Here is a 26,771-nt window from a genome sequence, read left to right as displayed (position 1 = left end):
TTTCAACTTAAGTCAAATAAATATTGCACTTATACGGATGAAGAAAAAAAAAACAGTGCACAAAGGCGATAAATCAAAACAAATAAAGTTGTGCAAATACGATTAAATCACAAAGCAAATGAAAGATGAGTGAAAAATATGTGAAAATCACTTATTTAATCATAGAGAAAGTGTGATTTCAGATCAATATCAACCTTAAATCATTGTTAAGTAATGACAGCTATAGTTTTTTGAAGGAGCACACTTCTTTTTTTAAAAAGCTAAACTGTCAAGGCATTTGGGATTGGGGGCATAGGTGCTCGTGGAAGTGGGGTTGCGTGTGAGGTTTGTTGGAAGAGACCAGACACTGGATGGATGGCTTTGAATGTTGATGGGAGCGCTCTCACTGACCCAAGTGCAGCGGGGTTCGGAGGCATCATCCGAAACCATGAAGGTCGATTCATGCTTGGGTTTTCTGGATCTGTTGGTTGGTCTAATATCTTGTATGATGAGTTGATGGGTTTGCTTAAAGGTATGTTGTTGTGTTGGGAAGAGGGGTACCAGAAAGTTCAATGTTTTACCGATTCCTTGGAAACTATTAGAATCCTTAATGAGGCAAACACATTATATCATCTTTATGGTAATGAGGTTGCTTTGTTGCGTAAGCTGCTGCAACGTAATTGGCAGGTGCATATATCTCACATCTACCGCGAAGGTAATTCTTGTGCGAACTGGTTTGCGAAGACGGGTGCTAGAAACAATGTCGACTTCGCAGTTTGTAGAAACCCCCTTACAGATTTAGGCCCCCTTTTAATTGATGATGCTAATGGTACTCGGTTTGTAGTTTTTTTTTTCCTTTTTCATTTGTAACAAAGAAAAAAGAAGCTAAACTAATTCATCCAAATTAGCAACAAGGATAATCTAATCTAAAACTGTAAGAAAAAGCACACTCTGAGGTCTTAAACCAATACCTGACCAACTCAAATAGGTTAAATGATTCGTGAATATTCTAGTAAATATATTACGACAAATATTTATTCACCGTAAATGTGAATTTATAACTACTATACTATCTGACCCAAAATATATAATAGAATGTTACAAGTGCTCATTGATGAAGGATTTTTACCTCTCATAAAACTATTTACACGTAAGTATAATAGGATCGTGTCCACAGGGAGTTGCGTATTTCATAAGCATTTTCACAATATTTGTCACGTTAAGTGTTTGGGTATAAATTGTTTGTTTGTGTAAAACTATTTTCCTAATCGACATAAAAGTAAAACGAGAAGAGATAGGGCTATTCCGCTTGCGGTCAGAGACATCAACCAAGCGTAACAGCTGCAATCTCTCGATCGATTAACGGATTCTAGCTTTTTAAACTATATTATCACAATCACTCAACAATATCATTCGTGTCCAAATGATATCGTTATTTCTAAGGGATCGTTTAAACATCGATTTCCCAAACATTTAAACGATCACAAAGTCGTTTGGGTAGTTTAATCGACGATTTCCCAACCGATTAAATTACCCAAAAGCATTAAGTTCTAGATTAAAAGTGATTATCAAATATTAACATCCATGTCTAGAGTGATAACTTAAGATAGATTGTTATTCTATTTCTAGATTCAAAAGTATGTGTCCATATCATTTTGAATCTCAATAAAACAATAAAAACAAGAATAACAACAATATTGAATAAATAAGCTAGAACCATATATTAAAAGATCAAAAGATTACATAATAGCTTGTTTGAATACCTCAAAACTACAAGAGTAGATGTAGCTACATATGTCTATGATAGCTTTGCAAAGGATGAAGAAAGGGTGAAGATTCCATGACAAGATCCATGATGTCTCAACAAATCTTGGCTTGAATCTACTCCTAACTACCTTGCTTTGTGTTTCTCTCTCTAGAAAAGCCCTAGTCTCTCTCTAAAACCAGAAAAATATGAATAAAAATGTAATAGAATACTTTGGAAAGAGAAAAGAAAACTATTTATATGGGCTGACTGCGTGCCAGTTCGCTTAAGCGAAGCATAGTTCGCTTAAGCGAACATCCAGGAAATCTAATGTTGACCATTGAGGAGCTGCCACGTGGTCCTTATCTTCTGAAGTTGGATGAACTTCGCTTAAGCGAAACGCAAGCGAGCGTGTGAGCGAACTTTCCTGGAGCTCTCTGTAACTGGTTCGCTTAAGCGAACCGTAGGTCGCTTAAGCGAAATGACCTTTTCTTCATGAGCGAACTGGAAACGTGCTAGTAAGCGAAGAATCCTGGTGCTCTCTGGAACTGGTTCGCTTAAGCGAACCATAGGTCGCTTAAGCGAACCATAGGTCGCTTAAGCGAACGGAGCTTTGTCCTGAGCGAACTGAAGGCGTGCTTGTAAGCGAATAGAACGGTTGCTCTCTGTAACTGGTTCGCTTAAGCGAACAGACCTTGGTTCAGGAGCTTCCTTCTTTTGGTCCTTGCTTGTCATTTCCTGCATAAATTGGGTAGAATCAGGCATGTAAAGCATAAATAGTAATATTACACTCAAATGGTAGCTTTTCCTTAGATAACTTGCAAAACAAGTCACTAATTTGCCTAAGTTAACACATGAAATATGTTACTTTTGAGCACTTATCACTCATTAAAAAAAGAGTAGTGATATTTAAACAACCATTTGATACAACTTTTGTGACAACTTCTTTTTTAATGTAAGTCTCTTTTCTAATTACCAAATGTTTTTATTATTATTATTTTTTAAACTTAACCTTAATTGATACTTTTCTTCTTTTTAGGAGAACATGTTTATAACATTCTATTATATATCAAATCACAAATACATAAAGGTGCATGTTGCCATGTGATAGAAGCACTAAAAGGACTGTATTTTTTTTTTTTTATCTAATACGTTATTCACACATCCTTTTTTTTTTTTTTTTTTTTATACAAAATATCATTTGCTTGAATTATAGAATCCAAACTATGTTTTGGATTCTATAATCCGAACCCTTCCTACATATAAGTCGAAATCAGAAACCTCTCTTGTACGTATGGGGAATGACTTCCCTTGCTCACATGTATAAGGAGCTAAGCAAGGAGCCCATTATAAGACTTCACAGTTGGCTGAAAACTTGAGCTTCTTACATGTATAAACAACAATGAATTGCTATTTATTTACATGTTAAACATGTTTTTTATACTTATATTGATGTTGATACATGCTTGGATATTCCAGCATTTTCAGGCAATTGAGGCTAGGGATTATTGAGGTGGATACAAAGAGGATTGACACCCATGTCGCATGATGTTTGTTTCCTTAAAGGGTCATGTTGTCGTAGATCCCACATGATCCCATTTGGATCACATGGGTCTTAGCTCTGTTCCCATGAAACTATGGCAGGCCATCGTGAGACATGTCTCTTCCAGCGAATAAGTCTTTATTCTAGATGACTCAGATACATACCTTGCATGGTCCGATGTCTGCCAAAACGGATGTTGCACTAGTTTGGTTATGTCAAACCACCCCAAGGCATCCACATGATATTGAAAGTCCTCAGATGAACGGGCAGGAGATCAGTTAGCGCTACGTGTAGTATTTTGATCATTACTAATATCGAAATATTTAGGTTTGCGTGCTCCGACTGGTCTAGAGATGGAAACCGGATACATGAGGTGATATTTCACATCCATACATCATACCTTAACCAGAATATGTTTATATCATGAGGCCACCTGAGCAGAAGACCTTTGATGAGGTTGTTGTTGAGCATCATGGGACCAATAATGGCTAGACTTTAGGATACGGTTAGGCCGCATCAGAGACCAAGCCATGCTATAATGGACAGTGGTCAAATGGAGGAGGGAAGTCCGACTTGTATTAGTCTGAATGCAATTATGTAAAAGGCTTAGGGAGGGGTTGCATATCGCCGTAGGTGTGTTAGGGTGCATGGTATAATTTGAACCGTATATTTACAAGCACCAGACAAACATCAATATAGTTCTATAGTCTTGACTTCAATTGTAACAACGTTCGGATTAGAGAACACAAAACATGGTTGAAATTCTATAATTCGAATAAAGGGTATTTACAAAAGAAAAAATAGGACGTGTGAAAAACGTATAGATAAAAAAGGTAATAGCCCAGAAAAAAAACAGTAAAGGGATTGGAATCACTAGTTTCCAAACAACAATGTTGCTGGGTGCCATGAAACAGCCCACGTGTACCCTTATCTCATCCAAAGAATTCAGGTGAGTTGTTCAAAGGCTGAAATTACTCCCTACTATATCAGACACACTTCTACATACATATGATATCATTCATGTGTTATCAAGTGCCTATTTTTTGCTTATCCGCAGGTCAAAAAAATTTGTGGCTCTCAAAATACTAACGTATTAAATGAAGGTCTAAAACCAGGTTATATATACGTGTAATATTTTATCATTCGAAGTTGAACTTAACAAGATTGAAGCGTATTTTTTCCTCTTCATTTTGGTGATAATGTTGTCACTAATTCTCCTTGTTTTGTGCCTGATTTTTCCATTACTTATGTTCTTTCATAAACGTAGAAGAACCATGAATGCACCTTTTCCACCTGGTCCTAGAGGCCTACCCATAATAGGGAATCTTCATCAGCTAGACAATTCTACTCTTTATCTTCAATTATCAAAACTTTCAAAAATATATGGACCAATATTTTCACTTCAACTTGGTTTAAGGCCAGCAATTGTTGTTTCTTCAGCTAAAATTGCCAAAGAAATATTTAAAGACAATGATCATGTGTTTTGTAATAGACCTATCCTATATGGCCAACAAAAATTATCTTATAATGGATCAGAAATTGCATTTTCTCAATATAGTGATCCTTGGAGAGATTTAAGAAAAATTTGTAATATTCATATATTTAGTGTCAAGCGTGTGTCATCTTATTCCTCTATAAGAAAGTTTGAGGTGAAAGAAATGATCAAAAAAATTTCTAACAATGTTACTTCTTCAGTTGTTACAAATTTGAGTGAATTATTAATTTCTCTCTCAAGTAAAATAATTTGTAGGGTTGCTTTTGGGAGGAGGTATGAAGATGAAGGACTAGAGAGTAGTAAATTCCATGGAATGTTGCATGAGTTTGAGGCCATGTTGACAGCTTTCTTTGTTTCTGATTATATTCCATTTATGGGTTGGATTGATAAACTAAGAGGGTTGCATGGTCGTCTTGATAGAAATTTCAAAGAGTTTGATGAATTCTACCAAGAAATTATTGATGAACATTTGGATCCAAATGAACAACAATTTACAAGTGAAAAGGTTATTGTTGATGTCTTACTCCAATTGAAGGAAAAGCGTTCATTTTCTTTTGATATCACTTTTGATCACATAAAAGGGATCCTTATGGTAAGCTATTTTAATTAAATTTTCCACTTTAATCTTTGTTTTAGTTTTTGGTTAACACCTTCTTAAATCCACCTTTAGCAATAATTTATATTCTCTCGTAAAATTGTGGCTTTATAGTTATGCTGTGAAATTGTGGTGCCGAAGTTGATCATATTAAAAGTAAGCAGCAACAACAATAACCAAGCCTAATCCCACTAAATGGGGTCGGCTACCTGGATCAAATGACGCCATAGTATTATATCATAAACCAAATTTAAAAAATTTATTTTTAAATAGTACTTAAAACTATTTTTTTAATTTTATTTTAACGCGCAGAATATGCTTGTAGCTGCAACAGATACAACATCAGCTACATTAGTTTGGGCAATGACTGTCCTAATAAAGAACCCTGCAGTAATGAAGAAAGTACAACAAGAGATTAGGAGTTCAAGAGTTAAAAAAGACTTTTTAGATGAAGATGATATACAAAATTTCTCCTACTTGAAGGCAGTCATAAAAGAGACATTGAGATTATTCCTACCAAATCCATTGCTACTGCCAAGGGAGTCAATGGAAATGTGCACTATAGGTGGTTACCAGATTCCAGCAAAGACAATAGTGTATGTGAATGCTTGGGCTATTCATAGAGACTCTAATGTTTGGAAAGATCCAGAAGAGTTTTATCCAGAGAGATTCTTAGAAAGTTCTATAAATTTTCTTGGACAAGACTTTGAATTTATTCCCTTTGGATCTGGACGAAGAATTTGTCCAGGCATTTCTATGGCAGTTGCATCATTGGAACTTATCCTTGCCAATATCCTCTATTCCTTTGATTGGGAATTGCCACATGGGTTGGTTAAGGAAGATGTTGATTTTGAAAGGTTGCCAGGGATTGCTCAACACAAGAAGAACCATCTTTGCCTTTTTGCCAAGGTCCCAACGTAGATGCAATTTATTCATCGTCCTCGTCTCGTTGTTTTGATTATCATATAACTTTCTAATTGCCAAGGTCTCAACGTAGATGCAGTTTCTTTATTATTATAGAACTATCATCGTCGTCCTCATCTTCATCGTCTCGTTGTTGGATTCTCATTTCTCACATAACTTTCTGTGTTTATATGTCAATATACTTGTGGTACTTTTTGATTAATTTGTTTTGATTTATCTATATTCTATTATAATACAAAAAAACAAAACATAAAAAAAAAGAAAGATAGATTTTAGTTTCAACTTTGGTTTATATATTTGTTTCGGATCGAGCAAAGGTTCAATTTTCTACACACTCAGTCTGCGATTACAATTAAGATTTAATAAGGTGGCGTCTACTCGCCACTACAATCTACATGCATTGGTGAAGATATGTGTCACACATAATCATATGCTCGAAGCCACTTTGAATCCTTATCTTGATTCAATGACCTCCCGACTGAAGGTGAGAAAAACACAAGAAAGGAGGGTTGAATTGTGTTAGTTTTTTCTTCATTTTCTCCTAAGCTGAAAACACTAATCAGAAGCAGATAGAATTCTATTTCTGAAGTGATGTCAGGACTAATTGCAGCGGATAAAACAAAGAGAGAAAGAAGAGAGACACAAAACAATTATACAAGTTCCTTCCACAAACCGGAAGTAGTCATGTCCCCCTTGCACTTCCAAGGAGAGTTCACTAAAAATGTAATATCTGATTACAACTACTCAGAGCTACAACTAGCAAGAGACTTCAAACTACTCAAGCACAACTGCAGGAGATTTCCTATGCTCCTGAACACAATCAAGAGACTTCATATGCTCAAGCACAACTGCAAAAGACTTCTATTCAAACAGAATTACAAAGAAAATTGTTTGAGGTTGAACACTTTATATACAATCAGTGGTGTTCACAATACAAATCATATACAGACTCTTAAGACTCTAGAATTTCTAAGATATGAACTTTGATAAGAGACGTTGTAAATTGCCAGCACATCAAAATAGAGTCGTTCGAAGCTTTGATCAATCGCAATGATCTTTTGCCTGATATGGTTATTGTCCTATGAAGGATCAATTTCAAATCCATTCCAAGTCTGAGGGAACAATGTTGCAGGCAGAGCTGTTATTCTTGTCTTGTAGCAGAGACACAAACTGAGTAGTGGAGATAGTGGTTATACACTTCGTACAATTGTACTTTGTCAACGCTCTTCAAAAAGTAAGCATTCAATGCCTTCAACTTCATTTGAATTAGTCGTTGCTCCACTCTCCTGATCTTAGACGAGATCAAATCCAATGAACAACCTTTGAACCTTTAAGTCTCTCATCTTCTGATGAACTTCAACTTCTGGTGATCTTGAGCTTCTGATGAACTTGATGTTGATGACGTCATCACTTCAGGAGCACTTGACTTCAGCAGCACTTCTCTTCAAATGCTTCAAGCTTCCTTTTTGTTGATTCCATAGCTCTTAATTTGTTACTTCAGAACCTACAAATATACTTAACCTTGTATATGGTCTTGCACACTTGAACAAATATTAGCATATCCAATTGACAATTTTTAATACCTTATTATCATCAAAACTCTCAAAAGGTCATGTTAAACATATTTTGTTCCAACACCGACCACTGAGACATAAGGACATAAATTAAACTTCCACGTTGGGGGGTCGATAAATAGGACGTGCCACACTAAAAATAGGTTGTACATTCTCATTATGAGAAATCTCCTCAAAGCTTCACTAACTTTAACGTTAGAGTGTCTTTGCAGGTACCCCCAACACTAGTGAAGATATTCTCCAACAACTGTAAATTAATGCATCAGTTGCTTCACACCATCTTTGACCGATAGTTCTATTTGACGACAAAAATAGTGGCGCCTCGAAACCTCTTTACTTTTTGACTATTACAACAATGGTTGAAATTACCACAAAAACAAAGCAGCCCCTCGTTCTCATGTATTGACCAATATCGCGATTCGAGAATCTTCTCCCCACCCAACTCAACTCACCAACCACAATCATTTATTCTTGACCGGTGATCATCAACACAACAACTTGATAAATCACTTTGCTAGTGGAATCAAATTATTTTTAAATATCGATCCATATGAGCTTGGTTAGTGAATCATTTAATTACTTTGACGGTTAAAAGTGGTGGTAGTAGATAGATGGTTGATAGTTTATATCGACAAAATTAGAGAGGTGATACAAACAATTGACAAGCTGTGATGAGATTAAGTTTCACTTGCTAGTAATCTAATCTCTTTCCTTGGTCGATTATATATTTCTCATATTTCAATTATACATTTACCTATTGTCCTCCATACATCTCGAAGTCTTGCAGATAACGAGATATCCACTCTATTCTTTTGCCTCCGATGTCTCGTCCAGTTAGCTAATAGAATGACATTACACTCCAACAACATGTGCAGTTATAAACTTAACTCCGATGTCTCACAACCAACATCTACAAATGTCTTTACCCACGTCCATAATGTATTAATAAATTTTGAATTATTTTTGTATTAAAAAAAGTTCACTACTGTTTATTTTTTAAAACTATATGTCAAAGATTATTATTATGTGCTGAGTGTATTTTATTGTCACGTTTAATTATTTATACATTATGGAGACTAAAAATAGGAAAGAAAAAAAAATTAAGAAATAAAATTAATTTAATAATAATAATAATATATATATACAAGATATATCAATTAATAAAATAAAATTGCTAAATTTTAAATAATTTAAATATTAATTGATAAATTTTTTAGTGTGAATTAAAGAATACCCTTTTATGTCATTTCACATTTATCATCTAGTTGAACCGCTAATTTTACCAAACAACTCAATTAACTTGTCAACCATCAACTATCTTGTTATACGTTATAAATTAATTGATCAATCATCCGTTATTTTTACCGAACACGGTGGTGCATATCTATCTATTGCTATTTATAACGAATGGTTTAACAGATCAGCTCCCATGATTTTTATTCTCCTTTGCTTTTAAAAAAATAGGAACGGCCCACGTGTACACTTATCCCATCCAAAGAATTCAGGTGAGTTGTTCAAAGGCTGAAATTACTCCCTATACTATCAAGATAATTTTTTTTAGGGACTATCCTATGTTTCTGGTGAAGAAAAATGCTTATTAATTTCTCTGAAAAAAATGCTTATTAATTAGCTTATCCGCAGGTCAAAATTTTTGTGCAACACCGGTGAAGAAAACCAAACCCCCAAAACCCCCCACTCTCATAGTTCTCTATTCTTTCCATTTTTTCCTTCCTTTTTTGTACGGACCTTCCCCTCTCATCCTCTCAAAACTCCCAAACAAAGCTTAAGTGTACTATTACAATCAAGATCCAACAAGACGTCGTCCACTCACCACTATAATCTACATGCATTGGTGAAGAGTTGTGTTGCACAAAATCATATGTTCAAAGCAGCTTAGAATCTTCTCTTGATCATCCGACCACTAAGACACAAGGACAAAAATTAAGCATCCACACTAGGGGTGTATAAATTGCGTGTGCAACACTAAAAATACTTTACACATTTTCATTATGAAAAATCTCCTAAAAGCTCATCGAAACGTCACCGACTTGAGTGTTGGAGTGTATTTGCAGGTACACCCTCCCACCCTCCAAAATACCGATGAAGGATATTCTCTAACAACTGTAAACTAATGCATCAATTGGTTTGCACCGTCTATGCCCGACTTTTCTATTTGATGACAAAAATATTGGTGCCTCGAAACCGATCAATTTTTTATTTTTTTTTACTATTGCAACAATGGTCGGAATTGCCACCAAAAACAAAGTAGCCACATGTTCATATGCAGTGACTTACGTCGCAGTTGGAGAATCTCCTCCCCATGCAACTCACCAACCGCAACAATTTCTTCTCAACTGGCTATCATCACCATGACAACTCGATAATTCACTTTACTAGCAGAATTAAAATATTTTTAATTATTGATCCACACGAAGTTGGTTAATGAATCATTGAATTACTTTGACCGTTAAAAGTGGTGGTATTAGATATATGGTTGGTAGTTTATATCGACATAATTGGAGAGGTGAAGTAAACAAGTGAAAAGTTGCAACGAGATTAAATTTTAGTGGTTAATCCTCTAATACTTTTATTTGATCGATTATATACTCCTTATATTTTAATTATACCTCCGTTTATTGCCTTCCCCATATCTCAAAGTCTTGCAGATAACGAGATATCTACTCTATTCTTTTGTCTCCGATGCCTCGCTCAATTAACTAATAAAATGACATTACACTTAACATGTGTGATTACAAACCTAATCCAATGTTTTACAACTAACATCGAAAAATATCTTTACCCACGTCCTTTTTACAAAGGAATTCTATCTCTGAAACTCCCTAAGACAAAATGTAATACATGACTTTTGTTAGAATAAACCCACTGAAGGTCTATATCCACACCTTTGGAAAAAAGACATTCTTTTGTTCTTTCGATAGAGACAATACCAATGGGCCAAATTGCAATTGACGTTTAAATAATACTCCCTCCGGTCCTATTTATAAGAGAATTTTGGGTCAACAAAAGTTGATGTATCTAGTTAAAAATTCAGTCCAAATACATTCACTTTTGTTGACCTAAATTTCTCTTATAAATAGGACCGGAGGTAGTAATATTTTTATAATGTATTAAATTCTTACTCTTTGGTCCCCATTAACAATAGGAGTGGAAAATTACTTCACTCTATTTCCATTCACACCGTAAAAAAAACATTTAATAATTTCCATTCACACTGAGCGGGTTCAAGTGCGGGAAATGAAAAGTAGTCAAAATTAAAAGTGCACGATTCAATTCATTTTCCCGCTTCAGTTCAAAACCGCTTCTTTTCTTCTCTTTCATTTATAATAATCGCTTTTTTTGTTCACAGCTTTCACTATTCACCTTCTTCTCTCTCTCTTCTCCTAACAAAAAACAAGTACTTATTTTCTCCTTCACCTCAACAATGCCTAAAAAACGCGTTCGTAAATCTTCCAAACAAGACGACGTCGTTCCTCATTCTTCTAAATGGAAGAAATCCAAAAAATCTCCGGTTAATCCCGTCGAAGAAGAACTACAGGTTTCGCTTCTTCCTTCTAGAAGAAAGAAAGCGAAGCAATCTTCGGTTAACTCCGACGATGCATGTTTCGTCGGAGAACCTATTCCGGCTGATGAAGCTCAAAAGAAATGGCCTCACCGATACACCAAGAACGAGTGAGTTATTTTTATTTATTTTTTGATTTTTTTTTGTTGTGTTATTGCAAGATTTGAAATTTACTGCTATATGATTGTGTTTTGTAGTGAATCGAGTGAGGATGAAAGTTTGAAGGCAAAGTTTCACTACCGTGAAGCCAAGGTTGATGGGATTTTATATAAGCTGGAGGATAATGCTTATGTCAAGGTTTCTATTCTATTTCATATAATGTTCATAAATTTCTGTTTTTGATTTCTTGTTGAAAATTTGATGTTTTAGGGTTTATTTCTTTGATTTCATGTTGGCAACTGTGTTTTTATGTTATTTTGTTTGATTTTATGTTGAAAATTTTCTTCTTTAGGGTTTATTCATATGATTTCGTGTTGAAAATTGGGTTTTAGTGTTTATTTCTTTTATTGCATGTTGGAAATTCTGTTTCTATTTTATTTATGTTGAAATTATTTTTTTATTTTTTTTATGGTTCATTGGTTTGAATTTCATGTTGAAAACTGTGTTTTATGGTTCATTTCTTTGATTTGGTGATGGAAATTATGTTTTTTATTTTTTGATTCATGTTGAAATTTTGGTTCTAGGTTCCTTTCTTTTGATTTAATGTTGAAAATTGTGTTTTTGGATTCATTTCTTTGATTTGGTGTTGGAAATTATGTTTTGTATTCTTTGATTTCATGTTGAAAATTTGGTTTTAGGTTCCTTTTATTTGATACCATGTTGAAAACTGTGTTTTAGGATTCATTTCTTTGATTTGGTGTTGGAGATTATGTTTTGTATTTTTTGATTTCATGTTGAAAATTTGGTTTTAGGATTCATTTCTTTGATTTCATGCTAAATACTGTGTTGTCTGGGTTTATTGATTTGGTACTATTTTTTACTAGAGTTTTGATTTTACTGTGTTTGTTTGTTGATTGTTTAGGGGGAGGAAGGAAAAGAGGATTACATCGCTACGATTGTGGAGATGTTTGAAACTCCTGAGGAAGAACAATATTTTACTGCCCAATGGTTTTACAGAGCCGAAGACACCGTAAATATTGAATTTTAACTCTTGTGTTTTGGGTTTGTTTAGCTGTTTAGGGTTATTGTTGATTTTGGTGATATGAATGCGTGTGCAGGTGATTAAGGACCATGGGAATCTAGTTGACAAAAAGAGAATTTTCAAATCTGATGTAAAAGATGAAAATCCTTTAGATTGTTTAGTTAGGAAAATAAACATTGTACAAATTTCTCCTGATGTAAGTGCTTTGTGTAGTTCTTCTTTTGTTGTATAACTTGTAATTTTGCATTATAATGTTCAGTTTTGAAATACGTTGATTTTGTTTACTACAGGCTGCAAAAAAGAAGAAAATTCCTCCTTGTGACTTCTATTTTGATATGAAGTACAATGTGCCATATTTAACTTTCTCTAATATTGACAATGGTATGATTTCATAAATTAATTATGATGATTTGCTTAAGTTTCTTGCTTGTAGCTTTACCGTATTTTTTTTGTTGATTGTGGTTTGCCCTGATTGATACAGCACATGCCATAATAGAAAGCGAGACTTCAACACTTTCAAGTGAATCTGGGTCCAATGTCCGTGCAACTGATAAAAAAGGGGTTAAAGAAAAGTCAACACAAATTAAAGAATCTAATAGGCCTGAGTGGACTTTACTGGATTTGTATTCTGGGTGTGGAGCTATGTCCACTGGCCTTTGCTTTGGAGCGTCTATTTCTGGCATTAAGCTTGTCACGGTATTTAGACTAATTTGCATAATGTTTCTTTGGTTCATTTTAACTTTGCTGGTAAATAATATTTTTACTGATTGTATAATCTTGGTTGTTTTTGACTTGAAGAAATGGGCTGTGGATATAAATAAATATGCTTGTGAGAGTCTAAAGCTGAATCACCCAGAAACATACGTATGTTTTGGTGTTATTCTGTACTTAATGTCTGTCATTTTAACTTTTTTCATTATTCTTCATTATTATTCTTATTAACATGCATGTATTGCTTCCCGAAATGTTAAATTCAGGTGAGGAATGAACCCACAGAAGACTTTTTAAGCCTACTTAAAGAGTGGGCTAAACTTTGTGACGAGTTTGTACTGAATGGTGCAGAAAGTACAGATTCTGATTTGAATGCTGCTGAAGAAGCTGAGGAAAAAGCTGATGATGAAGCTATGGATGATTCACCTGACTCTGAGGTATTTGAGGTTGAAAGACTACTCTCTATTTGCTATGGTGATCCCAACGAAGATGAAAAACCAGGACTTTATTTTAAAGTAAGTTTTCTTGCCTTAATGTGTAATTAATTATTTTCAGCTAGTGGTCATTATTTTTTATGCTATAAATTTCTAATCTTTCAGGTGCATTGGAAGGGTTACGATTCCAGTTATGATACTTGGGAGCCCATTGAGGGCTTGAGGTATGTTCCAATTATCAAGATATTGATTATTGTTCCTCTAACTTTGCATTACTTAAGATTTGCCCGTTACTTAAGGCTTATAGCTAATTATATGCAAGATTCTAACTTTGATTATTATTTAACAGCGAGTGTAAAGATGCTATGAAAGATTTTGTTATAAATGGATATAAGGAAAAGATACTGCCTCTTCCTGTAAGTCTCACCACTCCTCATTATTGACTTGTACTCAACCCCTTCTTTCACCTCTAATGGTTTATCAATTCTTTGTTATTCATTAAAATGATCTGTACTACTTTATGCTCGTACAGGGCCAAGCTGATTTTATTTGTGGTGGGCCACCTTGTCAAGGTGTTAGTGGTTTCAATCGCTTCAGGAACAAAAATGCTCCGTTGGAGGATGAAAAAAATAAGCAATTAATTGTTTACATGAACATTATTGATTTCTTGAAGCCTAAGTATGTTCTGATGGAGAATGTTGTAGACATTTTGAAATTTGCTGGTGGGTTTCTGGGGCGTTATGCTGTGGGCCGTCTAGTGGCCATGAATTATCAAGCTCGAATGGGAATGATGGCTGCAGGGTCATATGGCCTTCCTCAATTTCGGATGCGTGTTTTTCTTTGGGGAGCTCTTGCCACTGAAGTAAGGCCATTTCTTATAGTACTTGTTTTTTATTTTGTTGTGTTATTTAAGTTACTCTCTAAATATTTTTAAATGGAAGGTTAATGATTTATCATCTTTTCTGTTTGTAGAAATTACCGTCATATCCGTTACCAACTCATAAGGTTGTATCGAGATCAGTCATCCCAACTGAGTTTGAAGTAAGAACTGATAGAAATAGAGATGTTTGTGCCTTTTTCTTAGACAAGGAACCCATGCTGTGATAGTAAAGTTCTAATCAATGTGATCTGGGTACTTTCATAATGCAGGAAATTACAGTTGCATATTCCACTAATGAAAATTGTCAGCTGGCCAAGGCATTAAACCTTGAGGGTGCAATTAATGATCTCCCACCAGTATGTTGATTTGTTCACTAATACATTGTGAATATAGTTTGTTTGATTCTTATAAAATTTTGATTCCACTTCTTTACTCGGTTTTCGTTTATCAAACAGGTTGAAAATGATGATAGTGATGATGAAAGGAGCTATGGGACTACTCCTCGTACTGATTTTCAAAAATATATCAGATTACAGAGAAGTGGTAAGTTTTGTATTGATTTTTGAGTTTTGAAGTAGTCTTGGTTGTTTGCATTTTTAGTACTCTGTTGTCATTGCAATGAAAGATGTCAGCAGTTTTTTATGAATGAATGTTTTATATTTCAATGTGTTCATACTAAATATCAAGCTTACCTAGAGTAAGATTCATACAATCTCTATTTATCAGCTAAAATGTACTGGCTGCATATATATGAACTGCATTTTGTCACACTCTGGTCTTTTTTATAACTAGAATTGTGTATGTGGTCATTGCATGATGTTACATGTCACATTACATGGTTAGAAAATCTGTCTTGCTTCCTTCATCATTAAGCTGAACTGGTGTTGAATCTTGTGTTTTCTACTCCAGAGATGGTGAATTATTCTGCTGACTCTCAAAGTGCACCAAGTGGTATGCTGTATGATCACAGACCTTTGAAATTAAATACCGATGACTATGAGAGAGTTTGCCACATTCCAAAGAAGAAGGTATCATATCTTGAATTGATATTATGTACTGTTATTATGTAAATTTTAATTGTGCTTGCTTGCCTTTTTAGGGGGCAAACTTCAGGGACCTCAAGGGAGTGCTTGTTAAAGAAAACAAGGTGGAATGGGACCCCTCAGTTGAAAGAGTGTATCTAAAATCTGGAAAGCCTTTGGTACTAATCTTGACTTGTCTTGGGACACATTTATTTTGAAGTTAGTTCTTTGTTGACCACAACCTTTTTTTCCCACACAGGTTCCAGATTATGCAATGACATTTGTTCGTGGGACCTCTTCTAAGTATGTACATATGTACATCTATTTTAGGTCATCATATTTTATGTCTATTTTATCTATATCAAAGTTCTCATGTATCTGTTGAACACAACAGGCCATTTGGTCGACTTTGGTGGGACGAAATTGTGTCTACTGTTGTAACAAGGGCCGAGCCTCATAATCAGGTTATTGTTTGAAGTTGTGTACATTATATTTTGTAAAACTAATGCCACTTATGCTATCCTCCCATTGCAAAACCTCTTTAAAACAATGTTGTATATGAAAAATGTTATTGACCTCAGGATTATCATGTTAGCATTTTTTCAATTAAACTCATCTGACCATGTTCTTTGTTTGGACTTGTTTTCAATTTTTTTCTTTTTCATTTCTGATTCTGCATTTTCTCAATCCCATGTTATTCCATTTCCAGGTTCTTCTCCATCCAGAACAAGACAGAGTTCTTAGTATTCGAGAGAATGCAAGGCTACAAGGATTTCCAGACTGCTATAAGCTTTGTGGCCCTGTCAAACAGAGGTATGTGTTTGAACTGGTATCTTATCTTGAGTTAATTAATGAAAGATATAAGCAGAATTTTGTTAGAGAACTTATGTAGCCTTGTATCCACAAATTTTCACAATATTTTATCTATGATTTAAGATAATACACAATATATTATCATATGAAGTATTTAGAGACAAGGATGACTGAATGTTCAGCCTTCCCTTCCATTTTGAGATAGGAATCTGTTCCTTCCAATTCCTTAACCAATAACTGATTAACCTATTATTATAACTAACTTCCATATTTATTACTAAATTGCACAACTGTTCAATAACTCTCCTAAGGGATCAGTTCAGAACTTTTTAGGTGTAATATTTCTTATTGGTCTAACATTATGGTTAGAAAGATTGCTAAATGTAGAAGACTAAACTAGTTATAAGTGAGATTAGTTAGTAACATTTTCTATCTTTCATTATATTTTTTTTTCTTCCCATTATTATGTATTGCATGGCACTCAATAGTTTCATCTTTAATGCAGGTACATGCAAGTTGGAAACGCAGTTGCTGTTCCTGTGGCCCTTGCCCTTGGATACACATTAGGTTTAGCAATTCTAGGACTCTCTGATGACAGTCCTTTGACAACTCTCCCCTTTAAGTACCCAAGTTGTCTGGCCCGTTCTTTAGATGTAGTTGATGATGGCTCAAGCTGAGCTTGTCCTCATTAATCCATGTCTTTTCCACCGTTATTTTGATTTCATTTTCATTTTTAAGCCAAGAATATTCAAGCCCTGGAATTGTATGAATGAATGTTTGTACAACTGATGACATTATTTATAATGATTTAATATTCACATTTCGGTGATGATTTTGCAAGATTTATCTGAAAACAAACAGTATGGCAAATAGAAATGTTTGAAAAACTGTGATTGATTTAATGACACTTGATTTTAAATTTTTTGGGCAAGACTTTTCTACACATGTATCCAATCATATTATGTTAAATATTTAGAGATATTTTAGAAATTAACCTATAGAAGAGACATTGAGAGGTAATTTGATTGAATACATGTGTAAAAAAGTTTTACACCGAGAGTACATAAAAATTATGCTTTTAAAGAACATTTGAAAAATCTCATGATATAAAATAGTTATGTTCTAAAGGAAAAAAAATATGATTCATTTAATTTAGTTTAATGCAATGGATTATTGAAATAGATTCTCATTATCATATGATCAAAAGTTCATGTAAATAAAATCACATGAAAGTCACGGGGTACACCTATGTGATGATGAATGTGGGACGGTTACATCGCATGTTTGCCAAGCAGTGTGGATTTAAGGCCATATAGGAAATTATGATTGGAGTGGTGGTGTGCTTAACTGCTTATAAATCATTAGAGGACCAACCACCTGAATTGAGTCAAAGATCTACTCATTGCCAATAGTCTTATTTAGTTTTATTGTTTCATGACTATGTTTATTTTAGTCTTGCTAAGGAATTTAAAAGCAAAAATTTTGTATAGTAAATTTCAAAATTTTAGAGAATTTATAGCACAAATTCTATGATATAATTTATACATTTTGTTCATTAACACGTGCCTTTAGAACAATGACTCATGTTAATATTTTTTACAAAAAATTACCGATTGTTATAAAATAATTGTATAAATATCATTATTCTTATATTATTACTTGAACTAATAATAATTATTGGTTGATGAACTAAAACCCATTTTGTTGTCTTAGTTACTTGACGTCATGTTAGATGACAGTGAGTCCAACCATGTATCATGCTAGTCTTAATTTGGTTATTAGTTAGTTAGTTTTATTAGTATTTTTTTATTTGTTGATCACGTTTATAACTGGACATAACACATTGTTTTTGTCTTTTTCATGATACATATGACCTTCATCCGAGGATACACATGCTTTACATAAAGTCACATGGAGCCACAAAACAAGGGCTTATGTTATGTTGTATAATTGTATTTCATATTACAGGGCAAAAGAACTAAGCCATTAACCACTGTCAGATTTTGTATTTATCCAAAATAAAATGATCCAATCGACACTTCTTTTTGCTTACAAAAAACAAGAAAATTAAGAAAGTTAATAATAAATTAAATTATTTGTTAAAGGTTTATAGTATTATTGGTTTTATAAATTTACCTTGGTGGGGAATTGATTTATCTTTTTAAAATAATACATAGAAAAAATGCAATACATTTATTTTATTTACATTTAAGTTAAATTTATCAATTAAAGTATATATTTACTTATCTCAATTTAGTTAAATACTTAAATATACACATTTGAGTTATACCTTGTGCTTGAGACTTCTCTTTTGGGTTTCTAATATATATTCAATTTTTGATTGTTAAAAAAAAATATACACATTTGAGTTATACAATTAAAGTTAGATAGAATGAAAGGTTAAAAAATTAAGCATTTTGTATAATGCAACTATCAAAAATGATTTTCTAACCAGCGAAAGTTGGATATAATAAATGGGGTTAGATTCTCACAATGTGACGAACTAAGATTCATATCATAGTTAAAAGATACACTCAAATTTATACTCGACACGCTTTAAATAAAATTATCTTAATAAAAAAATTTATGAAAAAAATATTTTTCTATAATTGATTGTAACCTGTAAGTGACAATATATGCAGATATTGTATTGAACATTTTGATAGAAAAATATTTAAGTTTAACTGTCACAACCATCACAAGCCTGTCATAGAATATGATGCTTGGATACATTGATCTTGAAACGTAATGTTATTGTTAACACTGCAAATGCATTCTGAAGAACACAACAAAATACATAAAAAACTTGTTAATTACTTGTCCAAATCAACATGTGATTCCTATTAGTGGCCCCTCTCTCTCTTGTTACTATCTAGACACAAATATCCCCCCAAACCATAGCACTAGTAACAGATATTACATGCCGCGATGTTTGTATTATGCTAACACATCAAATATCCTAGGTATGAGAATATCACAAATATCTTGGTTCATTGCTACCCTTTGTCTCCATTAACAGTAAATGTACTGCCATCACCGTACATCACGGTTGAAATTATTACAAGACAAAAAAGTTGATCGAACAAAGTGACCGATTTAAAAAGTAAGCAATTGAGCTCAAGTGGTTAATAAACTTCGCCAAACAAAAATCGTTCGAGAAAACTTAAATTCGATTCATGATATTTAAAGAACCAGTTGCTAAATAATGTCATTGAATTAGAGATACCAAAATATAATGGTCACTATATAAATCGCTAATTAGCAAATTTTACTATTCAATAATATCTTCATCTTTAACTAGCCTAGATTAGAAACCTATGATGGAAAATACTTTAAGGCTACAACCACTACATTTTGAGTTATTTAGGATTATTTAATCCATCAATTATAATAAACCTTTGAAATAAGGCATGAATTAACAACATAAGCCCTTAATAAACATTATAATTTTGAGATATATCTTACATTATTGAATAATATATGGTTGAAAGATGATGCAAATAATTGATGCATAGCAGGGGAACAAACCCCAGCAAGGCAGCAATGTTTACGTTCTCATAATGTTCACCACAATTTTCTGAAAGCTCTACGTTGCTCATGTTATGGCCATGGATTAATAAATTGACTTGAGCTACCGACTTGCTGGCCTAAATTGTCAGAAAACCATATGAAACATAGGGTCACAAAACTTGCCATCACATGCACACATATTATATTCTAAATTGGTTAAGGTTCTTAAAATATCATTCGAAATGGATTTATGCCGTCACACATCTATAGATTTATTATACCAAACTTTATAATAGATTCTCTCTAGTAATTTTTAAGTGTTATTTGAGTACATTTTTTTTCTTCAATATTTAACTTTTGTTTGTATAATTTAAGATTGTAATTTGTCAATAATATATTTCTCAATTTTTCACGGTTACTCATTCTGTATATTGAGAGATTCACCCCCACACTCTTCTATCGCAATCCGATTAACATTTGGGTTTGGTCCAAAAAGAGATTTCTTTTGCAACGAGTAATTATGAGTCAGACTCAACCGAACCTTTTAAATAAATTTCAATACCTTATATACCTTAAAGATTAGCCGTGATACTAGGTTCAATCAATAAAATATGATATTATGTTAACTTTGATATTATTATATTTAGGCCCCCTAACCATGTTCCTATAAATAAGATGGAACAAAGGCTTGTTGTCACTCAAACATATCCTTGTCTTAGGAACAACTTTCAAACAAGCAACAAAGAGAAAAAATGGAAGCCATTTCAAAATTTCCCCATACACATCAACCAATAAGGTCCATTAGTTTTCCTACAAGAGGAAACCCTTCTTCTCAAAGAATTGAAGAACTTTTAAACCACCTAAAACATCATCATCAAAACTCTCTCTCAAGCAACATTCATTTGGAAGCAGAGAAAATTCAGAGTGACTTAGTAGGGCTTGCAGAGATTTACAATTGTATGGAAGAACTCTTCAACTCTCCACAAACTCAACAATCTCTTCTACGTTACCAAGATGGAAAACTCATATCAGATTCATTGTGTAGCTCAATCACATTGCTAGATGCTTGTGAGTGTTCAAGGGATTTATTATTGGTTCTTAGAGAACATATACAAACACTTCAATCAGCAATACGTAGAAGAAGAAAAGGTGATTCAAGCATTGAAAACAGTGTTTCTTCTTATGAAAATTTCAGAAAGAAGGCAAGGAAGAAAATTTCATACCAACTTTTGGAGCTAAAGAAAATGCAGAACAAAGTTAACTCATTTTCTCTTTGTGATCAAGATCAACAACTAGCATTTTTGGTTAGAGTTTTAAGAGAAGTGAACACAATCACTATATCTATATTAAGTTCTGTACTACTTTTTTTTTCTATGCCAGCACTTGGAACAAAAGGGTCATCTTTGATTTCGAAGTTGAAGCCTATGGTGTTTTTCTCTTATGAGAAAGAAGGGAAGAACAAAAATGAGGTTGAGGATCTAAACAATGCTTTGTGTTCTCTTATTGGAAAAGATAAAAATAGTGATCATTCTAATAGTGAAGGTCAAAGGGCATTGAGATTGTTAGAGACATTGAATGTTAATGTTGATAGTTTAGAAGGTGGATTAGATTGCATATTTAGATGTTTGGTAAAAAATAGAGTGTTGTGTTTGAATATGTTAACTCATTAGGCTAACATAGGTGGAGTAAAAATTAATGTCCTTTTGTAAATGAGAGAATGATCTTGTAGTGAAAATCAATCCATGTTTGAACGAGAGCTTCATGTTTTAGAATTATATTATTGGACCTTTGATGCAATACTTTGTGACCATTGATGTTTTAGAATTATATTATTGGTCATTACAAAAAGAATTATATTATTGGACCTTTGATATAATGATCATTTTACAATTGTTTATGAATAGATTTACAATGAATAGATTTGAATTTTGTCCTTTAATCTAAACTCTTACCACTAAACTCTTCCAAACCAAATCTTAATTTGTATTCTCATCCCAATGCCTCCCAATTCATTTTTGGCTATGCATACACACCAGCATACCCACAAACATTAGAAACAATTATTTAAAAAACCCAGGACATTAAAAATAGTCTCAAATTATTTGGTAATCAAAATTATAGGTAATTTATAAACAAGACCCATACTTCTCAATTCAACGAATCACATTTTTTAAAGAATAAAATTGTGAGTTCTCACACAATCCAAAACGAACAATACGTCAAAAACGTATGTTTGTAGGCTAACCACTTGTATAAGAAGGGGACAACCACCGTGTTACCAAAGAACAGGGGGAGAAAATTCGGTTTGGATTGATTCTTTTTAGTTAGAAACTCGAAACTATTATCTATCATTGTAAAATGAAAGAATAGTAATAATAAAAAAAAGACTAAACTTTTCTCCCCTGAAACTATTACTTAAATATGCAACGAGAACTTTGTCATTTTTAATACAAAGTTCGACATATAGTCTTTATAATTAAAAATATATTAGTCCAATTGCAAATCAAAAGAAAAATTCCTATTCAACACTACTAGATTTAATTAAAAAAACACAACATGCAAATTCATCATATTGTAGTGTCGAATAAAATTTACAATATAGTGTCACACAGGCGACACATAATTGAGTTCATTAAACATGTGAGTATTGGTTCGACCTTGATCGTTGCAAATGAAAGAATATTGTTGTGAGAAGTCAGCTCCTTAAATAGACATTTTTTGTATCTCAAATGATTGATTAGTCTTTAACTTCAATCGAAGGATACTTTACACAACAACGAAAAAATCTAATAAATTTTGTCACATGGTCATACTTTCACCTTGTATCAATTAATTGTAACTCAAGTTTGAATTTACAATTTCTCAGTTTAAAGATTATACATAAATTTCTTCAATAAATTTGGTGTGTTTTTCCCTCAAGTATTGGTAGTTTGGGTAATGAAAACTTTTCTTCCATGAAGAATAGTTAAACTTAAGCTTAAGCCAAAGATGAAGATTGACATTTCGGTTAGCATTTTTTTTTTTTTTTTTTATAAAGCTAGAAATTCAATATAAAAGTCAGGAGATGTCTGAACCTCAAACAAGATAACATCTAAAAACAATTAAACCGATCAAAACCAAACCCTCCCAAAACCAAATCAGGAGGGAGGGAAACAATCAAGACATATGAAATCTAGTAAATGGCATCCCTAATCTATCTCTAGAGAGAAAATTAAGGAGGAAATTAGGTGCAGATGGCCACCATTGAGTGAATGCCAAGAGAGTCCCTGTCCATTTTTTGTTAAGGTGAAGATTAAGCCTCTTCCAATACCAAGAAGGAATAGATGTAAAATGCATCAGAGGCTCATCAAGAAACAAGATGTCAGGCTTGTGAGTTTTAATCATATGGAACAAATCTATTTGGGTCTCAAGGTTGCCAACTCCCCTGATGTTCCAATATATGCATTTCATTGAGTGCAAATGCAATTGTTTTTGGGTTTTGCCTTGCTGCCAGTTTGGGACCTAGTATGTACAGTTTCCTTAGCTAATTTAGGAGAGCTTTGATGAACTGCTGAATCACCATTTTTATCAGCTGGACTCTTTTGTTTCTTGGGCCTTCCTCTCTTATCTGCTTAAAATTCTACCATCTTTCATACAGGCTGCAACAGTATTTTTAATTCCCTCAAACAAATGAACCTTCCTTTTGTCTTGCTCCAGTGCCTCATCCCTAGTTGTAATAGGGGAGACGAAAGACTGCATTATGATATTCTCCTCAAAGGTAGTGTTCATAGCATTCAAGACATATGAAACTAAATATTCTGGACAAATATTGTAAATGTTACTCGAAGTTCCTTTTAAGGTCTACTTGATAAGAGATATGTTTGTGCTTATAACACAAAAATCATCGTCATTTTCACACGATCTTAAAGTTTATTTTTACTAGGTTATAGTGTTTTTTTTTGTTTATGCAAAATGTTAGTTAACTATTATGTTACTAGTTTTTTTTCTCATTTGTATCCAAAGCCTCCAATTTCTTATCTTTTAACTCAATCCAGTTGTCAAATAGCTTATAAAGTAGTTCATCAGCCATTGGTTGAGCAGATTTGTGTTTTACTTACTGCATCTAATATTTTCATTATTTATAAGCTCCAACTTGTCTTCGATATTCTTCAACGCCCCAATTTTCATAAAATTGGGTAACGGGTTACTTGGATTAACTGTAAACGTCTTAGCACCATTTGTGTAGTGATCACTAGTTTTTTAGTCTATCCTCTGATAACTTTTTCATTCTTAAAAACAAAAAATAATTAGAAAACAAGCTTAATTAATTAGGAGTAAATGATAATTAGTAGAATTACACACCAAACTTACTTTTTGGTAGAGATAATAAAAACAATAAATTACATCACAGGTACACACAACCTAACCGCCACCATCACCGTACTTCTCACTGATTGATATTTTGAAGTTTGACCTTAGCAATCCATCTATAAAATGAAGAAAAAGGCTCGACTTTAAATGTTCAGAAAGATTTCCTCATTCTTAACCTAAAAAGTCCCAACTCTTTTCTCCCTTTTAAGATGGATAGCTAAGTTCAAGATTGCCTCGTTCACCACCATGATTAATCACTATGTTGTTTAAATTTGTAAGGTGCACTAATGATTTTTGATATTTATTGAGTTTTAAAACTCTTCTTGCATTGCATCATCGATTGTAACATAGTGGTACAGATTCACATCATTAGATAATAAAACTTCATATTTAAAATGAACAAGAAATGAAAGACATGGAAATAAGGAAAAGGGAAAAAAAAACATAAAAAAGCCTCTTCAGTTCAGGTCTCCATAAAATTTCCGCATGGATAACTCGGAAGAACGAAAGTTATGTGTTTGATCATCATCAGAGGCTGATTCAAAGCAATACAAATAAACCTTACGCAAACAAATATAAGACCTAAGCAAGCAACAAAACCATGAACATACAAAAAGCTTAAAAATAAAAGTTCAAAGCAAAACTTAGATATTGATTTATCATAAGCTATGAGAAATCGAGAAAGAAAAAAGATGGTGAGGGAGATGAATGGAAGCGACCTCTGTTTTATACCGTGAAAACATAAAACCCTAGTTGTATGGGGCTTATTTGTTTTTGATGGATCAAGACCCGAGTTTGGTGTCAAGGCCCATTGCTTAAGGTTGGTGCTTAAAAACTAGAAAATTACTCTTTAGCCTTCCAAAATTGCTCCCACACACTCAAAAGTAATATTTAGCAGTAACTACTGCTGGGGTATTGAAGGTAATTTTGGGTGCGTAAGAACAATTTTTAAAGTTTAAAGAGTAATAATCTAAAAACTATTCATTAAACCTCATTCCGAATAAGATTGATTACATACTCAAAAGGCACCGATAGACAAATTAGAGAATTTCTTTTCACTTCTTGACTTCTCGCGTGAACTTTGATTTGACAAACATATTCTGAACCTTTTTAGATTATGTAATATGAATTACTCATGAGTTCAACAAACCATATAAAATGCTTTTGTACATTTAACCAAATTTCATAAACTAAACATTTGACTAAAAAAATTATAGTTATATATAAAAAAAGCTTAATTAATGAATTGATCCCTTAAGTTATTTGTTGGTTACATTTTGATCCCATAAGTTATTAATGTTACGTTTTGGTCCCTTCACTTATAATATGTTAGTCAAATAAATCCTTCCCGTTAAATTTTGTAAAAAACTGTTAATCTTCATCATTAAACCCAAAATTCATCACTCCTTCATCATCAAAATCCAAAAACCCAAAGTTGTCGGGTGTCTTAATGAATAAATTTGTCAGGTGAGGAAGAGAAGGAACGTGGTAAGGGTAGTAGGATGAGAGGAAATACAAGGAGTAGTCGTGGAGATGGAGAGAGTGGGAATCAATTGGGTTTGTTAGATAGTGCTGGGACTGATGAGCCTTCTACACATGTCAGTCAGAGTGATCGTTCAATTGGAAGTGTTGAGGAATAGGCACAAATACAACCTGAAGAGGGAATTGTAGAACATAATGAATTGGAAGAGACACACGTTCAGGTATTATGCTCTGTTTTGGTAATTTATGGCATTTGATGGTGCTATTTTTTTTTAGGTGGCCATTTGATGGTGCTATTGCTAAGGTTTAATTTTGTCTAATTAATATGTATATATGGAAATATGAAGGACAAACAACTCTAGGTAAGTGAATATGATGAATTTCTCATGAATTATGGGTTTTGGTGATGAATTTTGGGTTTTGATGATGAATGAGTGATGAATTCTGGGTTTAATGATGAAGATTAACAGTTTTTTTTACAAAATTTAACGGAAAGGATTTATTTGGCTAACATATTATAAGTTAAGGGACCAAAACGTAACGTTAATAACTTGTGGAACCAAAATGTAACCAACAAATAACTTAAGGGACCAATTCATTAATTAAGCCTAAAAAAATCAATACATACACAAAATATGTATTAAGTTCTATAATGCTATACATTTGAACTAATCTGTACCAAAGTATAATGCTACAAACTTCAATTCTAAGACTATCAACTTCAACTTTTACTCCATGTTCGACCTTCTCTTTCTCGTCAAGGTTTTCAACAATCATCACACCATCATCTACGATTATCTCATTACACACCACCCGACACAGTTGATTATAACTAACAATTATATATATATATATATATATATATATATATATATATATATATATATATATATATATATATATATATATATATATAGGCTCATAGAGCTTTGCATCATCTTGAGAATGTTGTACCGAAAGTGCAAAAGTGAAAGATATTAGACACCCATCCTTT

General features: G+C 33.1%; 3 protein-coding genes and 1 non-coding gene across 4 annotated transcripts; 3 read left to right on the top strand and 1 right to left on the bottom strand.

Moving 5' to 3' along the window:
* Window positions 1-4,270: 4,270 nt before the first annotated feature.
* Window positions 4,271-6,482, top strand: LOC11426247 (cytochrome P450 83B1). The gene is made up of 2 exons (XM_003612265.4): window positions 4,271-5,353; window positions 5,669-6,482. The coding sequence occupies exons 1-2, from the start codon at window positions 4,466-4,468 to the stop codon at window positions 6,275-6,277; spliced, it is 1,497 nt and encodes a 498-aa protein (XP_003612313.2). The 5' UTR covers window positions 4,271-4,465; the 3' UTR covers window positions 6,278-6,482.
* Window positions 6,483-11,197: 4,715 nt separating this feature from the next.
* On the top strand, window positions 11,198-17,275 carry LOC11416506 (putative DNA (cytosine-5)-methyltransferase CMT1). The gene is made up of 20 exons (XM_003612264.4): window positions 11,198-11,544; window positions 11,632-11,731; window positions 12,456-12,563; window positions 12,652-12,771; window positions 12,866-12,956; window positions 13,057-13,271; window positions 13,374-13,439; window positions 13,553-13,801; window positions 13,886-13,944; window positions 14,070-14,136; window positions 14,253-14,582; window positions 14,693-14,761; window positions 14,870-14,956; window positions 15,056-15,143; window positions 15,510-15,628; window positions 15,700-15,801; window positions 15,882-15,925; window positions 16,017-16,086; window positions 16,332-16,435; window positions 16,941-17,275. The coding sequence occupies exons 1-20, from the start codon at window positions 11,297-11,299 to the stop codon at window positions 17,110-17,112; spliced, it is 2,508 nt and encodes an 835-aa protein (XP_003612312.1). The 5' UTR covers window positions 11,198-11,296; the 3' UTR covers window positions 17,113-17,275.
* Window positions 17,276-20,658: 3,383 nt separating this feature from the next.
* Window positions 20,659-21,816, top strand: LOC11408561 (uncharacterized). Its single transcript, XM_003612263.4, has one exon. It carries the CDS (start codon window positions 20,698-20,700, stop codon window positions 21,613-21,615), a length of 918 nt encoding a protein of 305 aa, XP_003612311.1. The 5' UTR covers window positions 20,659-20,697; the 3' UTR covers window positions 21,616-21,816.
* Window positions 21,817-24,747: 2,931 nt separating this feature from the next.
* On the bottom strand, window positions 24,748-24,831 carry LOC112422276 (small nucleolar RNA Z159/U59). The gene has a single exon (XR_003012644.1). It is a non-coding gene; the product is annotated as a small nucleolar RNA Z159/U59 (small nucleolar RNA).
* Window positions 24,832-26,771: the final 1,940 nt, after the last annotated feature.

The sequence above is a fragment of the Medicago truncatula genome, chromosome 5 (genome assembly GCF_003473485.1).
Source record: "Medicago truncatula cultivar Jemalong A17 chromosome 5, MtrunA17r5.0-ANR, whole genome shotgun sequence".
Taxonomy (NCBI): domain Eukaryota; kingdom Viridiplantae; phylum Streptophyta; class Magnoliopsida; order Fabales; family Fabaceae; genus Medicago; species Medicago truncatula.
This window is presented reverse-complemented; position numbering and strand designations above follow the sequence as displayed.